Source organism: Phoenix dactylifera, chromosome 1 (assembly GCF_051530095.1).
Source record: "Phoenix dactylifera cultivar Ajwa chromosome 1, Ajwa_hap1_PhDact_Kaust_v1.1, whole genome shotgun sequence".
NCBI lineage: Eukaryota > Viridiplantae > Streptophyta > Magnoliopsida > Arecales > Arecaceae > Phoenix > Phoenix dactylifera.
In genome coordinates, this window is record NC_143190.1 from 32760374 (window position 1) to 32787515 (window position 27142).

At 37.0% G+C, this 27142-nt stretch overlaps 3 protein-coding genes across 8 annotated transcripts; 2 read left to right on the top strand and 1 right to left on the bottom strand.

Moving 5' to 3' along the window:
* The first annotated feature begins 1900 nt into the window (after window positions 1–1900).
* Window positions 1901–11048, top strand: LOC103697284 (putative 6-phosphogluconolactonase 2). Of its 3 annotated transcripts, none has more exons than XM_039126122.3 (4): window positions 1901–2002; window positions 4584–4797; window positions 4886–5021; window positions 10173–11048. In XM_039126122.3, exons 2-4 carry the CDS (start codon window positions 4622–4624, stop codon window positions 10668–10670), a joined length of 810 nt encoding a protein of 269 aa, XP_038982050.2. In that variant the 5' UTR covers window positions 1901–2002; window positions 4584–4621; the 3' UTR covers window positions 10671–11048. The 3 variants fall into 3 exon arrangements, with proteins under 3 accessions (XP_038982050.2, XP_008777339.3, XP_017696120.3); XM_008779117.6 differs by lacking the exon at window positions 1901–2002 and adding an exon at window positions 2071–2299; XM_017840631.5 differs by lacking the exon at window positions 1901–2002 and adding an exon at window positions 2225–2971.
* Window positions 11049–11330: 282 nt separating this feature from the next.
* FLN2 (fructokinase-like protein) lies at window positions 11331–21650 on the bottom strand. Its single transcript, XM_008779118.5, has 5 exons — window positions 21403–21650; window positions 19926–20251; window positions 19102–19733; window positions 12148–12619; window positions 11331–11878 (listed from the first exon to the last, which is right to left on the bottom strand). Exons 1-5 carry the CDS (start codon window positions 21441–21443, stop codon window positions 11670–11672), a joined length of 1680 nt encoding a protein of 559 aa, XP_008777340.3. The 5' UTR covers window positions 21444–21650; the 3' UTR covers window positions 11331–11669.
* Window positions 21651–21702: 52 nt separating this feature from the next.
* Window positions 21703–25483, top strand: LOC103697287 (folate synthesis bifunctional protein, mitochondrial). 4 transcript variants are annotated; one of them, XM_088722232.2, is made up of 4 exons: window positions 21756–21794; window positions 22978–23044; window positions 23150–23381; window positions 23462–25483. In XM_088722232.2, exons 3-4 carry the CDS (start codon window positions 23297–23299, stop codon window positions 24988–24990), a joined length of 1614 nt encoding a protein of 537 aa, XP_088578358.1. In that variant the 5' UTR covers window positions 21756–21794; window positions 22978–23044; window positions 23150–23296; the 3' UTR covers window positions 24991–25483. The 4 variants fall into 4 exon arrangements, with proteins under 4 accessions (XP_008777341.3, XP_008777343.3, XP_088578358.1 ...); XM_088722238.2 differs by having other exon boundaries at window positions 23471–25483; XM_008779119.5 differs by lacking the exon at window positions 22978–23044 and having other exon boundaries at window positions 21703–21794.
* The last annotated feature ends 1659 nt before the right edge of the window (window positions 25484–27142 follow it).

A 27142-nucleotide genomic window follows, 5' to 3' on the forward strand; every position in this document is an offset into this window, starting at 1 on the left:
CGTCAAATTTATTCAGATTGCCGATTCTGAATGTTCTTTTGCACATTCCTAATTAATAGTAATTGCATGTAACAAACAAAAAAATACAAGTTCTTACAACAATACTTGCAAACAAAGTGGTTTGGGGTGCCAATTTATGGGACATTCTTTAGATCTGCTAAAGTATTTCTCACAATATAGCATTCAAGTTTGCAAAATTCTTGGTGTATGACATCAATTAGAATGAGTTGCACTAATCCTCTTGCATCACGTAACGAAGGGAAGTCTTCCTATTGACAAATGGTTTGCTCTAAAACCTTGGACACAAGTATGATGAACGGCAAAAGTGCAATAACCAAGAACTTTGACAAAAGCAAATATATAGCCTTTTTTTAAGTAAAAAATGAATATAAAACTCACTTCTAGTTGGTGAGAGGAGAACATATTCCAACGCTATAAAGAATCATGTCTTTCGACACCAAATGACGTAAATTGAACTTTTTTATTCTCCTCACGATGTTTTATATTATTATTGTCAACTCATCTCTTTTCCAAGAGAATCTTGCCTCTCTCTGGTATCTTTTAGTACTTGACTTGCTTATGCCAGTCATCTACCAGGCAACGTAGTTGGTATAAAATTGCAAGCTTGGATGGGTACGGAGGAGACAATAAATAATCTAGACGTGTTCAAAGGAAAAATAAATGAGATAAAAAAAGTGGGGCACAAGAAAGAGGAGGGGCGGTGGATCGCAAGAGATTTAAATAGCTAAGATCTATGAGCTAATAATGCAATGGTAATACTATATTTTGTTAGTAAAATAATTTTTCATACAATAAAGTCCTAAAACAACAAGCAGGTAATACTATCTTATATTTGACCAAATACTAAACTCATATAAATTAAAATAAAATTATATTCTTCAATTTGGATGGTTAGATAGGATTTTTCATTTAGATTTTTAATGCTAGTAGTTGAAGCCGCACAATCAAGTTCAAATTTTTTACTTAAAATGAGTAAAAGAAATAGGAAATCATCCTGCCACAACCCAAGAATGGCATCAATCAACCTCCTTTTTGGCAGAGGGGATAAAAATATTTGTCATTCTTTCACTCCTGCAACTTTATTTAATTTCTTGTGCCTCAAAAAATGAGTTCAATATTTTAATGATATGTGTCCATCATGCCTACGCAGCTTAACACATTTGTCAAGCGATTTATAACATTACTTTAATTTTTAGACTACTTTTAATCATTTTAAGTCTATATATCAAGATAGACTCTCTCTCTCTCTCTCTCATGTATGACAAAATTAGCCAGTTAAGAATTAATATGTAGCAACCAGCTTTGATTTCCATGCACATTGCTAATCTAGATAAACTTTGCAAAGCAAGATGTATATGTGAGATATCTCTCTTTGTTTGGTGTCTAATACACCTGATTATAGATTAAGATTCACCGTAATAGAAGAACAATAATACCGCTCTGATACTAAAATTGATTTTTTTATAGATCGGATAGATCATATACTTTTAATATAAATATATTCAATAAAAATAGAAAATAAACTTTGCAAAGCAAGATGTATATGTGAGATATCTCTCTTTGTTTGGTGTCTAATACACCTGATTATAGATTAAGATTCACCGTAATAGAAGAACAATAATACCGCTCTGATACTAAAATTGATTTTTTTATAGATCGGATAGATCATATACTTTTAATATAAATATATTCAATAAAAATAGAAAATAAAAAATGATTTAAGGTGAGGCGACATGAGCTATAGTCTCTTGTCAGTGTGAGAATATCTGGTAATAACGAATGCTTATGGTTAACCTGCACTGACTCTGGATCTACCCAGAATTGGTTTCAAGGCAGACAACCGAAAACAACAATAAATAATATAAAGAATGGAGGAGGAGGGGATCCATGGAGCCCCTGCCCTCCGAAACCCCACTGAAGGGTGGGGGGTTTCGGACGATGGAAGCTGATTCGTCCACGTTTCAGCTTCCCATTTGAACAGGTGTGGTAGTCCTTCCCTCCCTCCCTCCCTCCCTCCCCTCTCTCTTAAGCAAGCTCGGGAGAGAGAGAGAGAGACAAATAAAGAAAAAGATTGCTTCTAAACTTATACAATCTAAACCCTCCACCCCGTTCTCTCTCTCTCTCTCTCTCTGAGTCCTGCCGCTATAAATAGTAAGTAGTCGGTGTCTGGGGTTATAAACTTGCTTTGGCGACATAAGTGAGAGGATTTTGGAGTTCCGAAATTTTCTAAGAGAAAGACAGAGAGAGAGAGAGAGAGAGAGAGAGGGAGGAGCGTGGGGTGAGTTCGAGGCGTCTTCTTTTCTCCTCCGATCTTTCTTTCTTTTTTCGTTAGAAAATTTGGTGTTCGTTTCTTAGGCGATCTAGTTTTCTTTTCTTTGCTTTTGTTTTGGCGGAATTCTGGATGGTTTTCTGTTGTCTTTGAAATTCTTAGGTTACGAGACATTGTGCTTTGTTTTCATGATGGATTGATGGATTTTGAGGACAATGGCCGGACTCGGGCGCTGGTTTTCTTTTCTTTACTCTCTACGGTGGAGTTGCTGCTTCTTGGATGGAAAACTTTATTTCGAGACTGATAGCTGGTTTCCGTCGGCGATCTGTGTTTCCATGGAGTGACTCTTTTTTGGTTTTTTGTTTGACTGGTTTGGTTCTTTAGCTGAATGGTTTGGAGTCTTTTTGTTCCTTCTGTTTTGGTTGAATTGGAGATATGTTTCTGATCCTTTTGATTTTCCTCTATAAGAGGCTCTGTTTCGAGGTTCTTTGTATGGGAGCGTTGGTCTTTGTGTCAGTTTTGCTTCAGTTCGAAGTTATTTTTGTGATGGATTCTTGATTCCTTTTGAAAGGGTTTCTTTAATGATTTTAGCTTTTAATGAGTTGTGGATGGGAGAAGTTGCGGAATCGTTTTATATATTAAAATAATCTTGGAGTTTCTTGGGGATTCTTTAGCTAACAGGTATGGAATCTTTAGGAACTCTCTGCGGTGAAATGATGGCTGTTTGGTCTTTTCCTGACATGCCTTCTTTATAATATATACTCTTTCAGGAATCTTAAGCTTTTGTGATACAATTGGTTTAGTTTTTGTCTTTAAATTTCCGCTCCCTGTCTCGCCATTTCCTGACATGGGGAATTCTCTACAGCTCATATGGTTTTGGAATTGCTCTGTTTAATTGGATAGTATCAATTTGATATGGCTTTTTTAACTGAAAGATTTTATGATAATGTTCTAAGATGCTTACCTTTTTTATTTTGTAATTGGTTTAGTGCAAAGTTGAAATAAAATGTGCGTGTTTTATGTGCTGAGAATAGAGTAATTTAGCTCGAGCTTTTCTTTTGTTATTTGTAACTTTCTATTGGAAACTTTAGTTGCTATTTCTACCATTGTATTCTTCTATGCTGGTTGTTGCAGTGTTTATGAAAGTTTAAGTTGGGTTGAACTTTGTTCATCATCTTCTTGCGATAAAAGCTACATTGGATCAGAATGCTTTTGGATTGTTCTGGCGTTCATCATTTGTCTGCATCTTTTCCTGTAAAAGATCATAGTGTTGGAATATGTTACCAGTCAGATTTCCTGTAAAAGATTTCATTTCTTTTCTTTTTTCGGTAATATAATCTTAGAACCTACGCTTCTCTTTGAGCCCTTTTACTTCTATCAATAATTTGTCTCAACTAATAGATATAATCCTCCTTTTAGTCTAGATTATTGCTTGTCTGAAAAGTGAAGAATGACTTTTCTAGAGTTCCTTTCTCGCTGATCTTGTTACATAACCTATATCAGCGACGGAGTTGGTCTTTTTGTTTCTTGTTGTCTGCTTCTAGGAGGATTTTGATCTTTGATAGTTTTGGGATTACAATTTGTGTCATTACCTTTGAAGTGGAAGTTGATCAAAGATGAGTCACAAGAAATTTTTGAAAAGGCCTTCTATAAACTCAAGATGGTTTACTTATCTGTTTATTATACTTGTTCTGAAAAATGCAGTTGATTTAACTGATTAACCGGCCTTCCTTTTTCCTCTGCAATTAAGCAGAAACTTGCATTCCTTTTTCGTGATGGGAAGGCCACAAGATGAAAAGCCTCAGATTTTGTTCATACGACATGCTGTAATTTGTTTATAAATAATACATTGAACTCATCATTTACAGTTGACTCATGAACCTGTTAAAGATGGCAGTCTCTTGCTATTTCTGCTCTTCTTACTATTCGTTAGTGTCTCAATATAACACATCGTAGATCTGTTTCTCTTATTTTTGGTTTATTTTGTCAAGATTTTTGGTTTACTTTGTCAAGATTTTTGGTTCCAACCCTTGACTGTAGATGATATGTTCGTGCATGGTCAATGCTTTGAGGTATAACCAATTTGAAGTTTCATTGGCCAAAAGATGTATCTCCTTTATACACGCCCATACTGAAGTTTGTATATGGAATGTCAGCTCCTAGAGAGTTTTGTAATCCACATTTTTTATTATTTTTTGATATCTAATTTATGTCATTCTGAAGGGGATGGATTTGCTTTAGTTTTCTGTTCTGTGTCATTTTAACTAAGACTTCACCTGTTCTCTTTGTACAGGACTCTTTCTGTTTGTGAAACAGCAATCTGAGAGAAAAATGGCTGCTTCTTCCAACCATCCTAAAATGAAACGTGAATTAAGAATAAGTGACAGTGTGGACGAACTTACCACTGATTTGGTGGAGTACATTGCTCAGTTATCTGAAAATTCAGTAAAGGAGAAGGGACGCTTCACTATTGCTCTGTCTGGAAGGTCCCTCATCGACTTAATAGGGTATAAACACTTTTTGCTCATAGACTTTTGTATATTGGCATCTGCTTTCAGTAATAATAAGGATTAATGGTGTATGGGTTGGGTGTAGGAAACTCTGTGAAGCTCCTTATATCAGGACTGTTGATTGGAGAAACTGGTATTTCTTCTGGGCTGACGAGCGTGGAGTGGCAAAGGATCATGTTGATAGCAATTACAAGCTAACAAAGGATGGGTTTCTTTCCAGGGTATATGATTAAGACCATCTTTCCTTTTGCTACAAGTTCTACTAATACTTAATGTCGGAGTCAAGTTATATGCTCTTAGGCAGAAATCTACTTCCAGTCATTGGGAGTAGAAGAAAATATAGCCTGCGATCATTGGATTGAGTTCACCATATGTTTGCATTTCTTCAAGTTTCTGGTTAAAACATTTCAACTGTAGATAATTCCCTCCGGCCATATGCTTTTAGTGTTTATCCATTTGCCATGGCAGATGTAGAGGATGTGCTCCTAGATGCTACAATCTGAGCATCAGTTTCAACACCTTGGATCTTGAAGTTTTTTTAGAAACTCTAAATGACTTATAAATGTACTTTGTACAAGAATTTTACTTACTGTTGCCTAGATATCTTGTAGCTTGCGCAAAGTGCTGAAAACCTCAGTTCAAGTGCTTTTTGAGTCTATATCTGTAGAATCATAAAGAAATGGGGTCCTAATTTTGTGTTAGGTTTGATGAGAACATCTGACATGTGTTTTCTTTTCTTTTGCCTTCTCAATAAGGATAGTTAGGGGAGTTTGGATTGTCATGGGTACACATTGGTGAATCTTGACGGAGAGACTGTGCTACTATTGATTTGGGACCGAACTAGTGCTGAATATGGGATTATCTTTAGGAAACAATAGGAGGATCTTTGAGGGAAGATAATGATTTACTGATTTAATTGAAAGAATCAGGGTGACTGTTACTGCATGGGCTGGCCGAGTATCATTTTGGTTCTCACCTGGTCTTCATTTTTACGTGCACTAAATTTTAAGTTTCTCAGTGCTTTAGTAATCATATTTACCTCCATTTTGTAACTAATTAAAATATGCTTTAGTTATATGAAGTCTGTAGTGTCAGTAATTTTGAACAGTTAAGTACATGACATGGCTTTTACTTCAGCTTCAGGAATGCTGAAATGTTGTTCATAGCTTAAATTTTGTAGATAAATTGATCATGATTTTTTTATGTGTGCAGTAACATGATAGAAATTATAAAGCTTAGATTATATGCATCTATAAAGTATCGATAGACGTATGCTGGTCTTTGTTTTTGGGGGACAATTTGTTCCAAACAATTATTATGATATTCTGCACTACTCCAGATATCTGACATAACCAAATGTAACATTTGCATTTGAATGTACCCTGTTTCTTTGTTTTTTCCTTTTCGAGTTAAAAATATTGCAACACTTGAAACACTTACACACTCTTTCTAGGTGCTTAATACACATCCATTCTAGCACCATGTTAATGTGAGGAACTGTTCTTTGCTCTTTTAATTTAACAATGCTGTTACGATATCATACATATCCAGATTTCTGTCCAGAAGCAGAATCAACAGAACCAGGACCACATTATCTCTAAAGGGATAAGAGCAAAGATAATGGTCATTGGAAATATGATGGTCGATAGCATTGCTGGCCAAACATAATGCATCAAGTTGCATGAGATAGGTGGTGACATTAGTGCTCACTTGTGTGCATGTCGCTGTGCATCTCATGCATCTTCATGTGTGATGTGAAGCTGGAATTGCATGACATAATCAAATGGTCTGATGAGAGTTGAACCTAGCTTGGTACCTTCACTAAATTCCCTCCACACTAATTTCTGTTGACTTCTAGCTTCAACACATGTTTGTGTGCTTCAGGGCCTGAATACTTCAAGTCTTGAGAAAAGATGGATTTTCAAAACTAAATACCTAAAAACCAACACTTTGATGGGTGCTCAGTGGTAGCTAGAATAAAATGTGTTAATGTATAATAATATATACATATATCCTGCAAGAAAACACATATGGGCTGCATTATTGTGCTTGCAAACTTTTTGCTGAATCCTACCAGATCTAAGTCCAAGCCATATATACCAGGCTTGAGGTCAACCTGTCTTTCAATTCCTTGACCCAGCTACCTAAGAGGTTGACAGAGGCAGATGGACCATGAGCTGGCCCAGCCCTGTGTGTCATTTTATGTATGTAACTATGATGTGTACGTAGTACAGATCATTTGCATATCTCTATCTCCTTCTTGTGGTTGCATTTTTTTTTTTTTTTTTATTGATACACATTGCTAGCAAATGCTGCTGATTGCTGAACTTGATAACAAGTTATACAAAATATAGAAGATGGAATATTAAATTTTGTCTATAATATCAACTGTATGTTTAAGACTCAACTATGAGAATGCTTTCCCATGAACTCTAAGCAGTAGGACTGCTCAAGAGCATGGACAAATAGATTTGGTGCATTCCCATCTCAGGCTACAGAGTAGCATTTCAAAGGTCAGAATTATCTCAATTCTCAATCCTTCAATCTTGGGAGTTTGGAATCACTGACTTGTTACACTTTCACGAAGAAGTAAACTATCCTTTATAGGCCAGTCATTCCTTGCTTTAATTTACTATCCAGCTTCGGAAGATTCCTTTCTGCAAATGTTTATAAGTTTCACATCGATGCCACCGGTGTTGAATATAGCAAAACAAGACATCTTCCTCTTCAATTTTGATCTCCAAAGCTTCTCTAAATCATTGTCAAGAAATATGCATTCGTACTCTGATCAGGCAACCTAGTTTTTGTGTACAGGAAAACCTTATTTTGGAAAACTGGGCTACAGTGTAACAGTAACCCTCTTTTCCACTCGCAAGAGGTTCTGTTTTCAAACGTTAAGACATTTAGCATTCAAACATTGGAAGGTTCCGTATAAGGGAATGGTAATCAATGTGGTTTGGTGGTGCTGCCTCCATTATTCTAACTAAAAACAAAGAGATATTTAAGTCCATTAATAGATTACGAGTAGCTTGCTGTGAGTTGTTTTAACAATTGATTTTATGCTAGTTATCAGAAAGTGGTTTGGTGTTTACACAACTTCTTTTACATTTGAATGTAACTTTAGCATATGCTTGAACTAACATGTATTGCAGGACAGTTGTCATAAATGGATTTTGGCAGCAAGGTGATATTTTGTCATTTTCGGTAGGGTAATATGTGGAGATATGAGATGATTGACATTAGATTCTCAGACTATTTACTCAGTGAAACTTTTGGTATTAAATTGTTGCTGCAGACTAGCAAAAAGGATACACACGCATACATATAATTTATTAGATACATTTATATTCATCCAGTGTGGAGGGGCGTTACGATGGACGTGATGAAAACTAATCCTGGTCCTTCTGAAGTCATTTAGTGCTACCATTACATACTGTTTGTTATCTTCCATCAGCAAAACTATGTTCTTGACCCCATTGGCCATCAAAAGCTATAGGAGGTCTGTCATAACCTCACATAAGAGCCTTTGAAGGCACTAGGCTTCTTATAGCAAAATAACATTTTGTAAGCCCTACGCTCCTGTGGCTTTTGTAAATCTGTAGTCATAAATGAATTATAGGATAAGAAGGTTAATGACTCTTGCCAGTTTTTGCATTTGGTCCAGTCTTCTCTATATTCTGCCATGTTAGAAGAGTCCTGGTTGGTGCACTAGGGGTGCAGTTTCTGTTATATAAAGAACTCATCACCATTTGCCTGACAAGTGTAAACATGACATCTGTGACCAATGTATACAACCAACTCTGCAAATTGCCATTATTGAAGCAAAATCTGTATTTTCGGAATTCTTTAATTTTCCTTATCATTCTGGTCTTTTATTTTATTCTCGACCTTTACATTTTTTCCCTAGATTTTCAAACTTGTTTTTGATATTACACAGCTTAATCCAAGTGAATGAGATCACATGAATGAGCTATGACACAAGAATCAGAAAGTCACATTATCACATACATATGTGGCTCTTTTTATCTATATTTGTAGATAAAAACAGAGACCAGTTGTGTGGTGGATTTTGGTTATGTGGATTTGCCTTGGCATAGTACTTCATTGTGGCCTTTTGTTTTATCTGTTTGTTTATTTCCTTTTCATTTTGCTTCTTTAGGGCTTAGGTGATGGGGACATCAGAGCCCTTCATCCAGATGATCCTGAGCCCCCGGATTGAGTCAGACCCGGATTGGATCCATTTGAGTCCGAGTCATTTTCTTTTATTGCATTATTTGTTTTTGTTTTAGTCAAGTCAATTTGGTCCGTTATTTTGTTATTAGACTGGTCAATTGGGTTTATGTAATTGGGTCAATCTGTAAGGTCTATATAAAGACCACCCCTCTCATGTATGGGGGATTGATGATTGAATGAAAAAACTCTAGCCTCCTTCTTGTTCTTCTTCTTCTTCCTCCTCCCCTTCTTTTCTTCCTGCGTCTCTATAACCTCTTCTTCCTTCTCCCTCCCTTGTTCTTCCTCCTTCTCCTCTTCCCTTGCAGTTGTGCTACATCATTAGGCCTTGTGGATCACCAGATTAAAGTTTGGTTTCAAACCGTGCTTTTAATTTATTGGTTGATGCTTCGGGTCTATTAGTTGTTGACTTGGATAGATGTGAAGATAGGTTCTTCAAAGTAACTACGATCAGTTATGAGGGCTATGATTTTCAGAAGGCCTTTGCTTGACCTGTGGCAGTGTATGTGCTAAAGTAACAGTTTGTCTTAAATTTTTTAGTTGTTTGTTGAATAGTATCTCTTTATTAATTTGAATTTTACCTTAAAATTCAAGTTTGATTTATGTTCATCATTGCGGCCCTTTTTATAAAACCTAAGATGCAGGTTCATTTCCAAATAGGAATCATATAGCAATTATGTCAAATTATAATTTCAGTATCGTTCTTGTTAATTTACTGAGAAATCCCTGCTATCTGACTTGGCTGGATCGATCTTATTCCATAATCGAGAATACCTGTTCTTGGTACAGGATATAGTCTCAGGTTTAATCAAGTGAAATGCCTTTGTCTAGTTCTACCACATGCAGAAAATCCAAGCATCTATACCTTTTATCTATTTTCTTTTATTTTATTTTGACAATTGTGTGATTTAAATGTCACAATAATGCAGCCATTGTTCTATGGATACTCCATAGCAGTTCAGACCACTGTCAACACCATTCTTAAATTGAGAAAGTAACGCATCTTAGATCTAGTTCAATGTTTCAGGGCTGTCTATTTTACTGAGCAGTTATCTTTATCACCAACAGCAGCTTCTGTATTGCTAATTTATCATGGTTTTCCTATCCTGAAACAAGCATCTGCATGCAAATGAACTTGTCAGGTGCCTGTGCCCAGCAAGCATATCACCTCCATCAACGACAGCATCTCGATTGGGGAGGCTGCATTGCGCTACGAATTTGACATTCGCCAGCTGGTAAAGGCTCATAAGATCGATGTTGATGTGGATGCTGACTGTCCCAAATTTGATCTCGTCCTCCTTGAGATGGGTGCAGATGGGCATGTGGCCTCACTGTTCCCTAACAAGGAGGCCCTTCAGGAGAAGACTAATTGGGTTGTTTACCTCATCGATTCCCCCGAGCACCCACCTGAGAGGATCACTCTTACACTTCCCGTGATCAACTCAGCATACAATGTGCTCATTGTAGCGACAGGTGAAGATAAGGCTGATGCGGTGCACCAGGCAGTTGCTGTCGGTGAGGATGGGGGTGATGGCTTCGATGTCACTTCATCACCTGCTCATATGGTTAATCCATCTGACGGCAAGTTGGTGTGGTTCTTGGATGCTACGGCTGCCTCAAAGCTTTGTCCTCGGGTATGATGGTCCAGACTCCAGAGAGTGTCTGACCAAATGCAGTTGCTGATCTTCTTTTGCAATGTTTTGAGTATCTCTATGTAAAACATACGGGATTTCACGGATGTTCTTTCACCGCCTGTCCCTTGACTCTTTTTCCTCTTCTGTGGTCGGTGGGGGAATTTTGATTTGTGTGGCCTGAAAGATAGGGCATTAATGTAGGAGAATACTAGCATGGGGCTTTTAAAGCCCTTCTTGGTTCTAAGAAACTGACAGGAATATGATGTAGAGAGAGAGAGAGAGAGCAGATTTTGTGGTAGAACTCTGAGTGACCAATTTCTTTCTAACATGCTGCTACCTAGAGGAGAGAATCTTGAGAGAGAACAAATTTTGGACTTTTGCTCATCTCTGCCCGGTTGTGAATTTTTGGGATACGTCATTGCCTGCATTTTTTGGTTTTTCCACTGTGGGATTGATGGTTGGTTTGGTTTGGAACAGATAAACTGCTGCAGTTCTTACTGGTTGCCTTCTGTTATGCAACAGATAAATCTTGATCTACATGGTGTTGCGCATTCGCATATTAATTGTATAGCACCTTAAGAACATGTACACATACTGAGAATAATGTTGCAGGATTAGATTTTCGTGTCAGAATCTTTCTTGCAAGGGCATCAATGAAGGGTCATGTATGGTTTATGTGAGCTCTGGATCAAGAGCTCGTGGCTTGCTGCAGAAATTGGAAGCATATGTTCTGGTCCTTGTATGGAATACATTTTAAAGAGCTGGCGTACATCACAGTATACATTTTATTGTTTCGGTCAGCATTTGCATCACGACATGAATTCCGAACACTTCTGGTACCTACATGCTGTTAGTGTAACTCCCTTGAGTTTCTGCCACCATTACCATCAACTCAGGAATTTCAGAATACCTGTGAAGCCTCTCATAAATGTCCATGATAAGCCGGACCCGGAGATGTTGACCCAGGGGGGAAAAGAAGCACAAAAAGGTGCCGACATGTTCGAATCAGGCAGCAGGTTCTTCCACCGTACGATATTCCCTCTCTGTAATGGACCTGACACTGAAATCCATCCCTTCTTTCGCAGGGAAACCACAAACTCGTGCATGCAACCACTGGTCGATGACACCACAATTTATTGCATACTTGATCATGTGCTCCAAGTACCCCTTGTCGGTAGCCAGATGTGGTTGAACCGTCAACATTCTTATGAGAGCTGAAACACCAAAAAAAAAAAAAAAAAAACAAAGTATTTCATCACCATTCAAGGTAAAATAATTACTACATGTAATATTTCTAATAAGATTCATGTTTCATGAACTTATGAAAGTTCCTTGACATTATAAATTGAACCCAAGAGGATCCTTCAGTTCTATCTATTGCTGCCTGTGGCAGACATGTTCTTTCTCCCATGCTCGTTAAATTTTACTTGAAAACAGAAATGCCTATGACACCTAGTAAGGTCATGTGACCGAAATTTCGTACCTGCAACGATGGCATCGCCTGATATTGACATGTCACCAGTAAATGGAGTAATAGGTGGGTCTTCCATTCCATGAACGCATCCATCATCCTTCTTTGTGTAATAGTGTATTTTAGACGTTCCATTTGTCACAAACAGGACCTTGAGATTTTCATGCCATAGCTGCATGACCACTTCGGGTTTGTGATGGATGAATTTTGATTTATCATTATCTTTGGTATCAAATTTCTCTGAAGGTTCGATGCCACATAGAAACTCAAGTTCCTGTTTGGTCACTTCAATGATGTTGGCGATATTCCATGCTTCCTGAATGAATGTCTTGGTTTCCTCACTGGACTTCCACAGTGGCAGTGGGAGGTTCAGATCAAAAAATATGACCCCTCCGAATTTCTTGGAAATCTTGATCGCTTGCATTGCTGTCGATCTCAGATTTTGATTGAGAAGGGATGAGGAATTAAAATAAAACATCTTTGCCTGCAAACAGGATCAGATTAGACAGGTGAAGGACCATGCTTTTTTACCTTGCAAGAACTTAAGAACAATAATTTGATAGTGAGACAGCTTACTAAACTTAATCTGTTGGTAGAAGTGAAAGTTTACTATGCTTGTCACTAGTTGCTGAAGTCCACTAACTTTATTCCCAAATATGACAATACAAACATACTAACTTTTGGAACATACACATCCTACTCAACCTCCTGCAAGTTAGTTCACTAAATGTTTGCCTCCTGTTCGCTTACCAGAATAGGCCTTTCCCCTCCAAGATAACCATTCAGCTGCATCATAGCTGCTACATAGAGTTTCAAAGCTTGGCTCCATCTCAGATTGATCTGAATAAACCCTACTATGAATACCAAAAATGTTCTGGCATAAGAAAAGAGAATGCTTTGGTTCCTTTTTTGTATCAGAACTTATATTATCAAGATAAGTTTAGTCTAGAAGATATCTTCACTAATTGGAGAGAAAAGAAAGAATCTTATATGATAAGATGTGACTGACCGGTGGTGCACTTAATTAAGTTCAGGAGCATTAATTGGTGGGCTTTGAAGAATAGGAGTTTCAAAAAGTTGCTTCCATGTTCACTTCAAGAAGTAACATAAGATTAATTCTTAATATTTCTAGCCTAGGGAATATGATAATAGATATCATAACCTATTTCTTTTTAAAAAAAAGAATTATAGGGACACCCCTTCAACTTAGGGCCTGTTCTAGATACATCCCCCCGACTTTAAACAGTTTCTAAAGTGTTCCAAACGGGTCTTGGCGTTCATCTCCATTAACAAAATGGTATCATGTGACTATCATATAGTAGCATAAGATTATATTATGACCAAAATGCCCCTCGTATTAGTTGTTTGTGGAGTGAAGTCTTGGAACAGATCTCAATGAACTCTTAGCATATGATTGGGAGTGCAAATAAGCCGAGCAGCTCGCAAGCTGCTCAAGCTTGACTTGGGTCCAAACCCGACTCAATTTGAATGCTACCAAGCTTAAGTAGCTCGAATAATTTTTCGAGTCGAGCTCGAGTAGCAAAATATTCAACTCAAAGGCTCGCAAACCTAATCGAGTATATAAAATTTTAATAATATTATATTTATTTATAACATATATTATTAATTGAATATTAAAAATATAATATTTTATTTTATTTTAATCATATTTTTTAAATATAACCAAATCTCAAATTCGAGCTCGAGTATGGCTCGGTTGATATTCAAGTCGAGTCCATCTCGAATATTACTTTCTTTGATTGAGCCGAGCTCGAGCTTGGATATTAAGACTCGATTGATCTGGAGTCACGTTTCAAGCCCAAGTATTTTGAATCGAGTCGATCTCGGGCCTCTAGCTACTCGATTTCACTCGGCTGGATTGCACCTTTATATATGAACCGTAGTTAAGGATCACTCGCCGTATAAATCTCAAAGCACTCCGACCCTCTTCATTCATCCACCTACACAAATCTCAAAGCACCCTTAGTATAGTAAAGAATCATCTAATGCACAAAATCTCAAAGAACACCAAACATCTTCATCTACCTACACAAATCTCAAACCACCATTAGTATATGGGCCTATAGTTAAGGATCACCGTTGCATAGATCTCAAAGCACTCCGAATACCTTCATTCATCCTTCTGCATAGATCTCAAAACACCCTTAGTATATGACCCATAGTTAAAAATCACCCACCGCGTAGATCTCAAAGCACATTGAACCTTTTTATTTGTCCACCTGCATATATCTCAAAGCACTCCGAACTCCATCCACAATCTAAGGAGGGTGAGGGGATTTTGGTCATATATAATGGCAAACTAATGTCGTCTGCTAGTTGGGGAGTCGGAGGATCAGTTTGAAACAATTTGAAAACTTGAAGGACCTATTTGGAACTTTTTACAGTTGAGAAGGTGTCTCTAGGTTAGACCCTAAGTTGAGGGGGTGTCCCTATAATTCCTCCCCCCTCCCCCCCCCCCCCCCACCCAAAAAAAAAAAAAAAAAAAAAAAAAAAAAAAAGATAACATAACCATTAAAATGGCTAACCTTAGGAAAAGACTTTATTTTTAATACTTAGCTTAGATGGCAATCCTATTAAATGATCACCTGCTAGCATGACAGAGGTAATCTCTATTCACTTGCCGTTAGCTATCCGGGATTTCCTTACTGTTTAAGCCTTAAAAAAAACAATGGAGCTGAGGGTGTCGACTGGCCAAGTTGGTAATGTCTCTTCTTCTATTACAAGAAGCCAGAGTTCAATTCCACCATCAATTTGGTATTTGGTCAAAAGGAACAAAATAAATAAAAAGGTGAAGTCAGCATCTGCTCTCTATCTCTATTATCTAATGTTTCCAAACATGAACATACTTGAAGAGTTGAGGTCCTATTTCACTGTAGGATGGGGATGAAGCATGATTCCAAGAAAGCCTCTTCAAAGGATGCTTTCTTTTAACAAAAAAAGAAAAACTTATCTAGATCAAATGCTGGTTTTTGCTCTTTACCATTGCACCACCTTTTTATATAACAAATATCAAGACACAAAGCCATCACCATCTAGGTAAGCTAAAACTCCCAGCTGCATGCTTTAACTATCCTATTATGCAGAAATTAAAGCTTAAACACTAGCCAACCTCTCCTACTACCAAGTTGGATTTCAAATAGGAGACAGGAGTCACTACATGACATCTATTGCTTTGGAAATCACTCCAGAATAGGACTCTAATACCTGCATTGAAATAAAACAAAAAACCCAACCAAAAAAAATGCTACTCACTATGAGAAAATCCATGTCCTCCAATTAAATGACATGATCTTTTGCTTTCCATGAGTCACAAACATGTGCTGCTGACACTAACAGTCTTCCATCTATTCGCTGATGCATGTAGGCATGATCATCATTACTACTCTAACCATGCCCCAAGAGCAGAACAAGGAACAGAATGCATGCTAAGATTGTCTTTTTGGGAAGGATTCACATAAAGCAAGATGTGGTTTCATGAAATAATTTTCTTTTAATCATGTTTTCATATGTTTAGCACATGTATGGACTCTTTCATTTTGTGCTTCTTATATTAAAGCTTTAGTTCCAATGCCAGTCTTTTAACAATCTAGGCAAGTTGAATTAAATACTAGAATCTTGTCTAGCAGCTTTTTTAACAATTGCAGATTTCTGTATGATCAAAAGCAGCTAAGGAGCTCTTTTTTTATGTCTTCCATTTTATACAAGCGAATTCTCTCTTTCTCCACAAATTTTTTGTCTCCTATCCGTCCCTGGCTTCAGCACAACTAGAGGCAACAGATATGTTGTTAGCTCTCCCAGAACAGAGCTAACCTTGTGATGCAATAAAACATTTCAGAAAAGAGGACGATGTAGAAGAAATAATCCTAACTACCCTAGTTTCGAATATTGAAGAATTCTTCCTAGCCCCTACGTGTTCTTAGAAGAGAGACCCAAGTTTCAAGTATTTCCTAGGTTGACAATTAATTTCGGGAATCTAACTGGACAATGGCTAGAATCCTATGAAAGTATAAAGCAACAAAAGATCCCAGAGGTTATAATGATATTAATTACAATCTTACAGGAAGTTTATAAGGACTAGAAAATGTAGAGAACTTCCATCTCCATGAAAAACTGCCATCACAAATCACTAAGCATGTTTATTAGTTAATCTCTTTGTAAAAATGCCAGCAAACTGTGTCAAGTACAATTAGAACAAAATACTCTCATTTGTTTCAGCCAAATTAATAATGATAGCTCCATCCCACTCATTTGTCAGCACCACATTTATTCTTCACCTCGATCCCTTTATTCTTAAAAGAAAGCTAGCAATGGGGATCTCATTCATAACAAAGCAAAAAAAAATAAATTTGTCTAATATATTTCTATATCTGGACTTTCATGTTTCTCCATTGCTAAACCTTCAGCCTGGCATTAATTTTTTTTCCAAGAATACTAAATCCTCAAAATAGGATATCTTGGTAAACTGCCAATTTCAAAGCTTAAACACGAGATCCACGTGCTTACTAGTAGTGCGGCATGTTCAATGGATGTAAGCTGGTATTTCACTGTTGAATCAACTGGCTATCATAATAGCAGTGATAAAGCAACAAGTTCATGCACCATAATAAATCCCGTCTCAAATCATACTACTCCATTCCAAAAGAAGGGATATTTCGTCCATGAACTAAACCTATCAGAACACTCTAAAATCTAGAAAAAGTAGGAAGAAATATAATGATATCATCAATTATTTCTAGCTTTTACACAACCAGAACCATAAAACTTAGACCAAACATTAGAATAAGTGAAATCGTTCATCACGCTTGCAGCAATACCTCCCGGATGATACTTCTATAATATCAGACAGAATCTTGGTTTCTATTTTGATGTCCGTGATCAACATTTTAGCAGTCTCACTAGATCTTCAAACCACTTTGGCCGCCAAGTCCTTATGCTGAAACCTGGCCTTCTAAACATCAAATGTCAGCTTCTATTTGGCTATGTGGTTTGACCATATAAACTTTGTAGACATGTTTCCCAAAATATCTCTGTTTAGCAGCATTATCCCTAGACAAGAGGAGTCTTGCATATTGCATCTGTGACTACCAAGGGATTCTCGTAGCGCTTGCAGAATAAGTCCTTTGTTACATATGCTTTGATCTTCATCATAGCTGGCCTCTTAATGGATGACATCTTCACTTACAAGATCTACCGCACACCAGATGGTGCTTGATGTCTCATTGAAATTCAAATTGTATTGTTGTAACGAAACCACCCAATTACAAGTCGGAGGTGTTACTCATCCCTCAATTTTTACAACCAGCTTCCAACAGATTCTAGCAACCAAACATTGCAACAGTTTCACCTAGGTTCAGGTTTTCTAATTGGAGTGGTCTGCTGTAGCTTTTGAACATTTTGGTGGATGCTCAAACTCTTAAGAGGCTGTTTGGTTGCCTCCATCTGGGCCTCAGATGATGCATCCTAATTGCAATCGGACAGGTGCAAGTATTTGGTTTCCTGTAATTGGGCCAGAGTCAAACAACTAAGATGCACATAAAGGCCCTTTTACTGCATCTAGAGATGTAGCCAAAAATGACCGCTTCCCCAGATGCAGGCTCTAGATAATAATATTATGATCTCCCATTCTCTCCAATAACCATAAGAAAATAATATTATCAGGATTAGATAATAAAAATTATTATAATATTAGCATCATTCTTATTATATTGGTTTTCATATGATGAATAATAATTAATTATTAAATCAAGATAATATGATGATAATATGAGTTGTAATTACATCATAATATCATTACATTATATAATAAATATACTTTGTTATAGAGTCATATAGTGTACTATATTAAATATATAATATTATAATACGATATTACAATGTATTATAATATAATATAGTATAATATTAATATATATTATTATATGTTATGTTATATTATATTATATTGTATCTGTTTGTATAATATTATATAATATTATACTATAATAATATTATACTGTAATAAGATTGTAATTATATTACAGTATAACATTATAACAATTATGTAATGTGATAATATGATAATGATATAATAGTATTAGGAGAGGTAATCTTACCATGTTAGTTGTAGGGCGATCATACTCTCTCAGAATTAAACTACCAAACACAGAAATTATAGATACAATTTTCAGATGCAACCAAACCAAACAGACACTTGCAAATATAAATGTAGCATTTCTAGTTGCGGCTGCATCTAGATATACAGGCAACCAAACAGCCCTTAATATAGGATGTGTGGAAGTCAATCATCACACCCGTATATCATTCCATCAATTTACACCATAAAATACTATATTTCATGTAGATGAATGATACTGATGCGGCACTTGTTGCTGTTTTGATGTTTGATAATAGTGCCAAATATTACTCTTCCATAGAAATCATTATCGTAAAATTAGAGATAGTTGTCTGGTTAGACCAATTACAGAAACTGATGTTCAATAGTAGATTTCACAGCTGAACAAAACTCACTATTACTAGCAATTCATGCAAAAATCTGCATGTAATTGAAGTTCATTGCAGAGATCTTAGGAAGAATTACAAGAATAACAGATATATCTCAAAATGCTATATATTGTTGATACTTTAAAAATTCAAGCTCACCCAGAAAGCAAATCATGGATCACAGCTTATTACAGTCAAAGTTAACATTTTGCAAGAAATTTAGAGAATGGACAGAGAAAATGGAACAGCAATAGCAAAGGTTCATGATAAATATTTTTGCAGTTCCACAAACAATCAATTTAAGATAACAAGCAGCATGGCAGCTGCTAATAACAAAAGTTTAATCGGAAAAACATCAAGCATGATCTGATTAGATGTCACATATTTAAGAGGAAGAAAATAACAACAACATGAATAAATGTCATTAACATAAAAACTGTGCATCTTTGATAAAGTGGTATTTACCTCTTTTAAAACATCAATGTTGATCTCAGAGCTTAAAAAACTGTCTTCAGCACAGGGTTCGACACAACTCACTCTTAATCTACCCTTTTTAGTAAACTTCATGCAAGATACTGCTGTTGGTTTTGAATTATCAAGCTTTACTGATCGAGTTTGTACTTTGCTTTCGTTTAGATAATAGAGCATGGTTTGACCATATTCATCATCCCCAAGTTTTCCCATGAATTCAACTCGACCACCTATCTTAGCAAGCGCAACTGCCACACCGGACGATGGACCTCCAGGTGCTCTAATAAATTTAGTTGGAGACCAGAATGTATCCTTCATTGCATCATGAATCTCGTGATCTATCAATCTATTAGCTGGCCTTCCAGAAGGTATGAATAAATGTTGGGCTGCTCCAAAGCAACAAACTAGCGGTGGCCAACTATAGGTAAAACTAATGTCCTCTCCCTCATCTTCGATTAATTGCAGCTCCTCATTTTCACTATCAAGAACATTTGTGCATATGGGCTCAAGATTATTAAGTTTTTCGCTCACACTCTGGTCCTTCATGGTGTCCACCTTTTTCCTAGTCCTTCTCTTTGTTGCTTTCTTCTCATTGCTATCTGCCTCTGGACTAGGCAATGGAGTAACTGCAAATCTCAAAATTAAGTATTATAATTTGTTAAAGATGTTCAAGGAAGAAGTACAAGCACCTAAATTTTTCTTCACTATTGATGTTATGGGGCAAGGATATGATTTGAAGAAACTAAAAATTACAACTAATGCCAAGCTAACTGCAAGGAAAAATTTGAGAAAATTCTAAAATGACACAGGATTTGCACCTTTCTTCCTGCCTTTTCTTGTAACCTTCCTGGACTTTTCAGCAGGTGCCTCTGGAGCACATTTTTCTTCTCTGTTGACACTACTAGCCATCACCTCAGGGCTCTCTTCTGAAGTCTCTTCACTCAGTTTCTTTCTACTACGTCTGGGAGTTCGTTGAGGATTCTTGGAAGCTTTGTCAGCACTTTCTCCACTCAATGCATCTTCTGCATCAACTTGTGAAGCACTTCTCTTGGTCACTGCTCTATTATACCCCTTCTGCAGTCTCAAATCATTAAGTTGAATCATACTTTGCCTAGAAAATCTTTGCTGTTGATTTGACTGCACCCTGTACAATTTAAGCAACCATAACAGATGCATCTGAGTCCAAAGATTTACACTGTCGAGTTTTGATGAAAGGAAAGTTATCCTGTTATAAGTTGTATTACATAGAGACATTTATATATCAAGAAGAAGAACAAGAAAACTTGGTGGAAATAAACTTTAGACTTCTTCAGATAACATATCTCATACCCACATAGTATTTTCATTCTTTAGCTATTAGGAGCTTTTGAATTGTCATGCCATATATGTATTGAATTTTGCTAACACTAACCAAGCAAATAACTGAGTGACATAAGAAGTTCTCGTGCTGACCTTGAAAGTTTTAGAATCCATGATACAAGATTCTAACATGGAATTCCAGAACCTAGCAAACCATTATTGCTTAACAAATGCAAAACGTTACTAGAAAAACCTTCTTGAGTGAGAGATGATGAAAGAAATGCCATATCCTTCTTATAAATGCAAATATATTGACACTGCCCAAGATTATCTAATTTTAGCATAAAAACTAATAGAAGTTTGTGCGCAAAAAAGCCTCATCCTTAATGTTTTGTATTAAACATCCAAGGAGGAGCTCAGTCGAAAATCTAGATTAGGATTTTTCTTTTTTTTTTTTTGTAGAACTGAAATCCGTAGAATGGAAATGCATAGCCCCTGCAGCAATAAAGTGCAAAGATTCCAATGCAAAATTACCCTCTATGGAGAACCTTCAAATATGTGCAACATTTTGCATCCTCAATCCTATACATTGGCAACTAAAACCTCCATAAAACAACATTGTTATGATGCCAGTTTTTAACCTAATTTTATCTTCAATAAAGCATACACTTAAACATGACAATTTTGGGAAAAGATATTTTCTGAATTGCTGAATTTAAAGTGAAATCAACCCGCTATTTATCTATTTCTGTTAACGCAATCTTTACACAAAAAATACACACAGAATGAAAAAGTTCCAATCTTTCATATGAAACATGCCAAAATTCCTATTCAAATTCCTCGTTTAGTATACACCTCAAAGAGATTCACACAAGAAGGTGATAATTATTCCAGACACTAAAAAAATATTTATCCCGTCTCCAAAGGAATATATATACAGCAAGCATCTCAAAACCAAAAGCTTAGAAAATAGAGAGGGCGAGAAAGGAAGAAGACCAAAGCACAGGGAGAGGGCAAGTGAAGAAGAGAGACGCCATTGTTCCAAAAGTTTCGCCTTTGGATCTCTAAAGGACCAAGCAGAACCTTCCCGGAGCCACAGTTAATGGGGTTCCTCTCGAGCTATTGCGGAGTTCAAACTCAATAATTTTTCTCCCAGCAAAGGCCTAGGCGGACAAAAAATCCATCAAAAAATCCATCAGAGAAATAGCTTTAAGTGGAATGACTAAAATACCCGTAGGCTGTTCTTCTAACTTCCGAGCTTTTCCGTTAAATACGGGAGGCTACAACGGTAAACTTAGCGCTCCTTTTCACCTCTAAAAGCTAGCCCCTAAACTTATCTCTCTTGCAGGGAAGATCTGGAGAACGCCGTGCTCTTTCTCCAACAAAAGGTACTTTTTTTTCGGTACTTATTTTATACTAATATCATCGATGCTTTCCCTACTCACTTCTGATTAGAGTTTTCTCTTCTCGCAATAAGTATTCCTTCCCTTTTTTTTCTTGACCTATACGGGTAGAACCAGGGGAAGCTGATCGGATTCATGGCTCTATTTACTGAGATTTTTTTAATCTACCTCTCTCTCTCTCTCTCTCTCTCTCTCTCTCTCTCTCTGAGTGAGGCTGGTAAATTATTTTTCTTTTTATTTTTGAGCAAGGGTGATAAGATTTTTTTACATTGCAAATTAACTGCTTTATTTATTTCTTAAAGTTTGCTTGATTGTATTTGATCGAAGTGTTTGCAGTTAATTCTGAATAATCTCATTCTACGTCCTTCTTTCGATGGTTGAGTAGTCAAAGACTGTTCCTTCAGTCAAATTAGATAAGAAAGTAAGGGGATGGACATCTGTAACAGACTGAGGGGAGGGTGTAACAATGCCGTCCTCTTTTTCCAGTTTGAGTAGCAAGTGGAAACGTTGGAGAAGCAAAAGTTAACATTATTTAATCATCATATTGTGATTAATAAGAAATTTATGAAAACACGCTGATTGCTATTTTCAGCATATACAACAAAATTGTGGTTTACGTCAATGCTTAATCCCAAGACAACGGAGCAAGTGTTTTCAGCATAGGTGTGCAATTTGGACTACACAATAAATGAGAACTATGCTTTTATCACCATAGTGAAGTTCATTTCATTGCCATCCGAGAAAGATCCTGGTTCTGCCCCTGTTTATATCTATTTCAGAATCGTTCCGTCTTGCAAGGCCACACCTGACTGAAAGAACCTCCATGAAAATAACCAAAAATAATCACAATTGCTTGAAGTTATTTCTTGGATGTTAGTTTTCCCAAAGAGTTACATGTCAGATTCCATTTTCTCTAGTTATTTCTCATATAACAAAGAAGTAAAATAGAAATTTGTGGTGTGATGATAGACTGCATTCCGTATTTGAGCAATTATTGTGTTAAGGGTTTGGACAGTCATGGTTGAGAGAGATTAGTTTTTACATAATATAAATACAAAAATTTCTATACAATAACTGTCTTCTTCAGATTTTTGTATTGTAGAATTATCTTCTTTCTCTTTAAATGTATAATCATGCTTCTTCAACTCATTAATTCTCATGCATGCAGTCCTTTGGGTGCTTCACTAGTCTGTTTGCCTGTTCTTTCTGCATCACCTATGCTTGCGGACTCAAAAGTTCGTATCGTTCAGTTTATTGTGAGAGCTGGGGCTAGTTGCTAGTTTTAGCATATAACTTCAAGTTTCAAAGCATTTAAACTTATTTCCTTTGCCAAAATGCAGAATTTTTGGAGCTGTAGAATCTAAGCATGAGATTAATACAGTTTGGAAGACTTGAAGGGCTCATGGAGTCCCTCATTTCTATTTCTCGATGCCAATAAATGCCCTTGCTTTGCAGTTCTTGTGGTTTTGCATGGAACTGGTGTCTTGATGTCATTAATAATGTTTCATGGCATGGGAATGTTTAAGCATTTGCTTGGGTTTAAAGGATTGTCCTTTAAAAATATTTCTACCGGTAAGTTTCTACCTTTTCTAGGTGTTCTCTTTGCATTTTGTTATGATACTGAAAACTCTTCTTGATCAATATATCTTTAGCTGTTGCAGGATTGAACCTGAAAACCTGTCGTTGCACCTCACTTTATACAACTACATGCCGTTCTTGTATCCATTCATCTGCAGATTGTTTGCTAGATGTTCATTCTCCAGAACAAGAAATAGCGATTGCTTTAGGCAGCAATGTAGGTGACAGAATACAAAATTTCAATGAAGCCCTATGTTTGATGAAGAAATCAGGCATAAACATCACTAGGCACAGCTGCTTATATGAGACAGAGCCTGCTTATGTCACAGATCAACCCCTTTTTCTAAATTCTGCGATTAGAGGTACTACCAAACTAGGACCCCATGAATTACTGAAAGTACTTAAGCAAATCGAGAAGGATCTGGGCCGTACTGAGGGAATAAGATATGGTCCAAGACCAATTGACCTAGACATTCTTTTTTACGGGAAGCTCAAGATCGAGTCTGAGGCTCTTACCGTGCCTCATGAGCGCATTTGGGAGAGGCCATTTGTAGTGGCTCCTCTTGTGGATTTGTTGGGATCATCAATTGATAGTGATACTGTAACAAGTTGGCATTCTTTTTCAAGAAAAAGTGGCGGCCTATTTGAATTATGGGAGAACCTTGGTGGTGAATCCTCAATTGGAAGGGATGGATTAAGAAGAGTTTTACCAATAGGAAGCGTCCTATGGGACTGGTCAAAGAGAACCCATGTCATGGGTGTACTCAATCTGACACCTGACAGTTTTAGTGATGGAGGGAAGTTTCAAGCAGTGGAAGCTGCAGTCTCTCAGGTCAAGTTGTTGATCTCGGAAGGGGCTGATATTATTGATATTGGTGCCCAATCCACTCGCCCATTTGCAAGTAGGCTGTCTGCTGATGAAGAACTTCAGAGGCTGATTCCTGTATTGGAAGCAATCGTACAAATTCCTGAGGTAAAAGGGAAGTTATTATCAGTGGATACCTTCAATGCAGATGTTGCGTCCGAGGCGGTGAAGAGAGGGGTTCATATTGTTAATGATGTCTCTGGAGGACAGCTTGACCCTAAAATCCTTACTGTAGTAGGAGAACTTGGTGTGCCTTATGTTGTGATGCACATGAGAGGAGATCCAACTACAATGCAAAGTAATGAAAATTTACAGTATGAAGATGTTTGCAAGCAAGTAGCTTCTGAGCTTTATGCAAGGATGAATGAAGCAGAATTGTCAGGGATCCCATTGTGGAGAATAATCATTGACCCCGGTGTTGGGTTTTCAAAGAAAACCGACCAGAACTTGGAACTTCTTATGGGCCTGCCGTCCATCCGAAGAGAGATAGGAAAAAAGAGCTTGGCTGCTTCATATGCACCAATCTTGGTTGGACCCTCCAGAAAAAGATTTCTCGGAGAGATATGTGATCGTACAAATCCTGTTGAGAGAGATCCTGCCACCATTGCTGCTGTCACAGCAGGGATTTTGGGTGGTGCTAATATCATTAGAGTGCACAATGTTCGCTATAGTTTGGATGCTGCGAAGGTCTGTGATGCGCTGCTTAAACAAAGAAAAACCAGTGGGATGCATGTTTAGAAAGAGAAATATTCAACCTAAATACCATATCGGATTGAGGATTCTAATGTAAGAGTAGCAATGAGCATACAGCGTATTGAGGTTGCAAATAATAGTTACCTTAACGGGACAATATGAGTTCGAAGTTCTAAGAACTCACCCAGGAGACCCTCTGATAAATTTGGTGTATGATAGTTTGATCAGGGTTATGCACTAATGATGAAAATGGATAGTTTCTCCTGTTGCTTGTCCTGTTGGGGGAGTCGGCACCCTGCACCTCGGATGGCTGACCGGAGTAAGTGATTGTCTAGTGCTCACAGTGGCAGCCTGCTTTGGTGGTTTTTGCTTAACATGGAGATAATTATTGTTGTTTGGAAGTATCATTTCTGGTCTTTTGATTCTATATTTCCTTTTTACTTAATTATTCCATTTTTACAAAGACAAGAATTGTTTTGCCTCATAACATTATTCTGGGACCTGCTTCCAATTCTTTAACTGGACTTTATTGCATCAATTGTTCTAATGGTCCTCATATTATTGTGTCTGCTTGGCTTTTTTTTTCCTTCCATTTAAACTTCCAGGGTTGGCTGAGCCTGTTTCTATATGTTGCATTGACAAGAGGGAGAGCCATTTCCCTTGGTGAACATAATTTGATACCTCTTCGCGAGCTAACTCTGAATTTTTTTAGGCAATTATTGCTATAATTTACTCTCTCTAATGGTAAAATAATGGCAAAATCAGAAACTTGTTTGATGATATTAACACTCAGTGACTTTACCAGACCAGTTGTCACCCACTAATATTGTGCACTCTAGTTCGGCAAATTGGTTTAGCAAATATTATTCCAAGTTCCGACCATTTTACCCAAGTTATATGTAGTCACACAAGCAAGGTCATCGAGGAAAATTCTAATTTATGGAATTGGGTCCACAACTCAGTATAACAATGAAACAGAGACCATTTGTATGCAAATCCCCACAAACAAAAGCAAAGAACAAAATTTAGGACACAATGATGTCTGAAGCTACTTCATCTCTGCTATTATAACGCTAGCGCCTGGGGGTTACAAATACCTCCTCCGTTTTTATCAATTTAGGAGCCATCCTTGTCCACTCCTGTGGACGAGGATAGTTACCACTCCAGCTTGTCCCACTCTCCTTTCTTTTTCCTTCTTATTTCCTCCCCTTGGTTTAGCTCCCATGCATAACAGATGCATTTATCATGGGAAACTGTTTCACAATAATAACTTGCAGTTGAGCTCACAGAATTGTTACTTCTCTATTCAGAGGCTATGGGTTTACATCTAGTTGAAGTGTTATAGAATTCCATGCATATTTTGTTGCTTATTAAGCCATTTTTATGGGGCTTATAAGTTGAGGAAATCCTTTTCCTAGCCAAAAGATAAATATCCCAGCTAAAAGTTTCACCAAATCATACATGAATCACCCTGAGTCAGCTTGATTCAAACCACTTCTTAATTTATCCAAGATTTTTCCAATTTAAAGCAATGCTACCAATCAGCATCCTTCGGACCCACCATGCATGTATATTTCCGATCGTTTGTCATGAGAATTATTCGGATCGCTTGGTGGTGATAAAACTATTTTCTTTCCATTATTTCTTTGAAGCGACACAAACGATCATCTTGTTGCTAAGGAATAAATAACCAACGCCAAATATTTTTCCTTCTTCTCTCTCTTATTCCTTCTATTCTTGTGCTGCATATTTTAATCCTTTTTCATCTCCAACTCTTAAAGTAGGTGATAAAACTATTTTCTTTCCATTATCTCTTTGAAACGACACAAACGATCATCTTGTTGCTAAGAAATAAATAATCAATGCCAAATACTTTCTTCTTCCCTTTCTTTTTCTTTCTATTATTGTGCTGCATATTTTATCCTTTTTCATCTCCAACTCTTAAAGTAAACCCCCCCCCCCCCCCCTCCCTCTTTTTTTTTTTGACTCGGTCACAAATATAATGCATGTTAATTTTAATTTTTATTATTTAATGTTTATAATGTCTACAACCATAATGGGGACACTTAGAAAGTCTCTTTAATCACCTCCCAAAAGTGGGACCTTTTCTTTTCCAAGCTGTCCTTCCATTCTCTCTCTCCCCCCTCCCCACCCACAGCTGGACTGGAGGTGGTTGTAACTTTGGAGACATCGAGAA

Excerpts from the sequence above, each read along its gene's own strand:
- LOC103697284 (XM_039126122.3), top strand. The coding sequence starts at position 4,622 with ATGGCTGCTTCTTCCAACCATCCTAAAATGAAACGTGAATTAAGAATA. Across the intron at positions 4,798-4,885 it reads TCCCTCATCGACTTAATAGG|GAAACTCTGTGAAGCTCCTT; the intron begins GTATAAACACTT and ends GGTTGGGTGTAG. Across the intron at positions 5,022-10,172 it reads AGGATGGGTTTCTTTCCAGG|GTGCCTGTGCCCAGCAAGCA; the intron begins GTATATGATTAA and ends TGAACTTGTCAG.
- LOC103697287 (XM_008779119.5), top strand. The coding sequence starts at position 23,297 with ATGTCATTAATAATGTTTCATGGCATGGGAATGTTTAAGCATTTGCTT. Across the intron at positions 23,382-23,461 it reads CTTTAAAAATATTTCTACCG|CTGTTGCAGGATTGAACCTG; the intron begins GTAAGTTTCTAC and ends ATATATCTTTAG.
- FLN2 (XM_008779118.5), bottom strand. The coding sequence starts at position 21,443 with ATGGCGTCTCTCTTCTTCACTTGCCCTCTCCCTGTGCTTTG. Across the intron at positions 12,620-19,101 it reads ACATTGATGTTTTAAAAGAG|GCAAAGATGTTTTATTTTAA; the intron begins GTAAATACCACT and ends TCCTGTTTGCAG. Across the intron at positions 11,879-12,147 it reads AGGCGATGCCATCGTTGCAG|CTCTCATAAGAATGTTGACG; the intron begins GTACGAAATTTC and ends TTGGTGTTTCAG.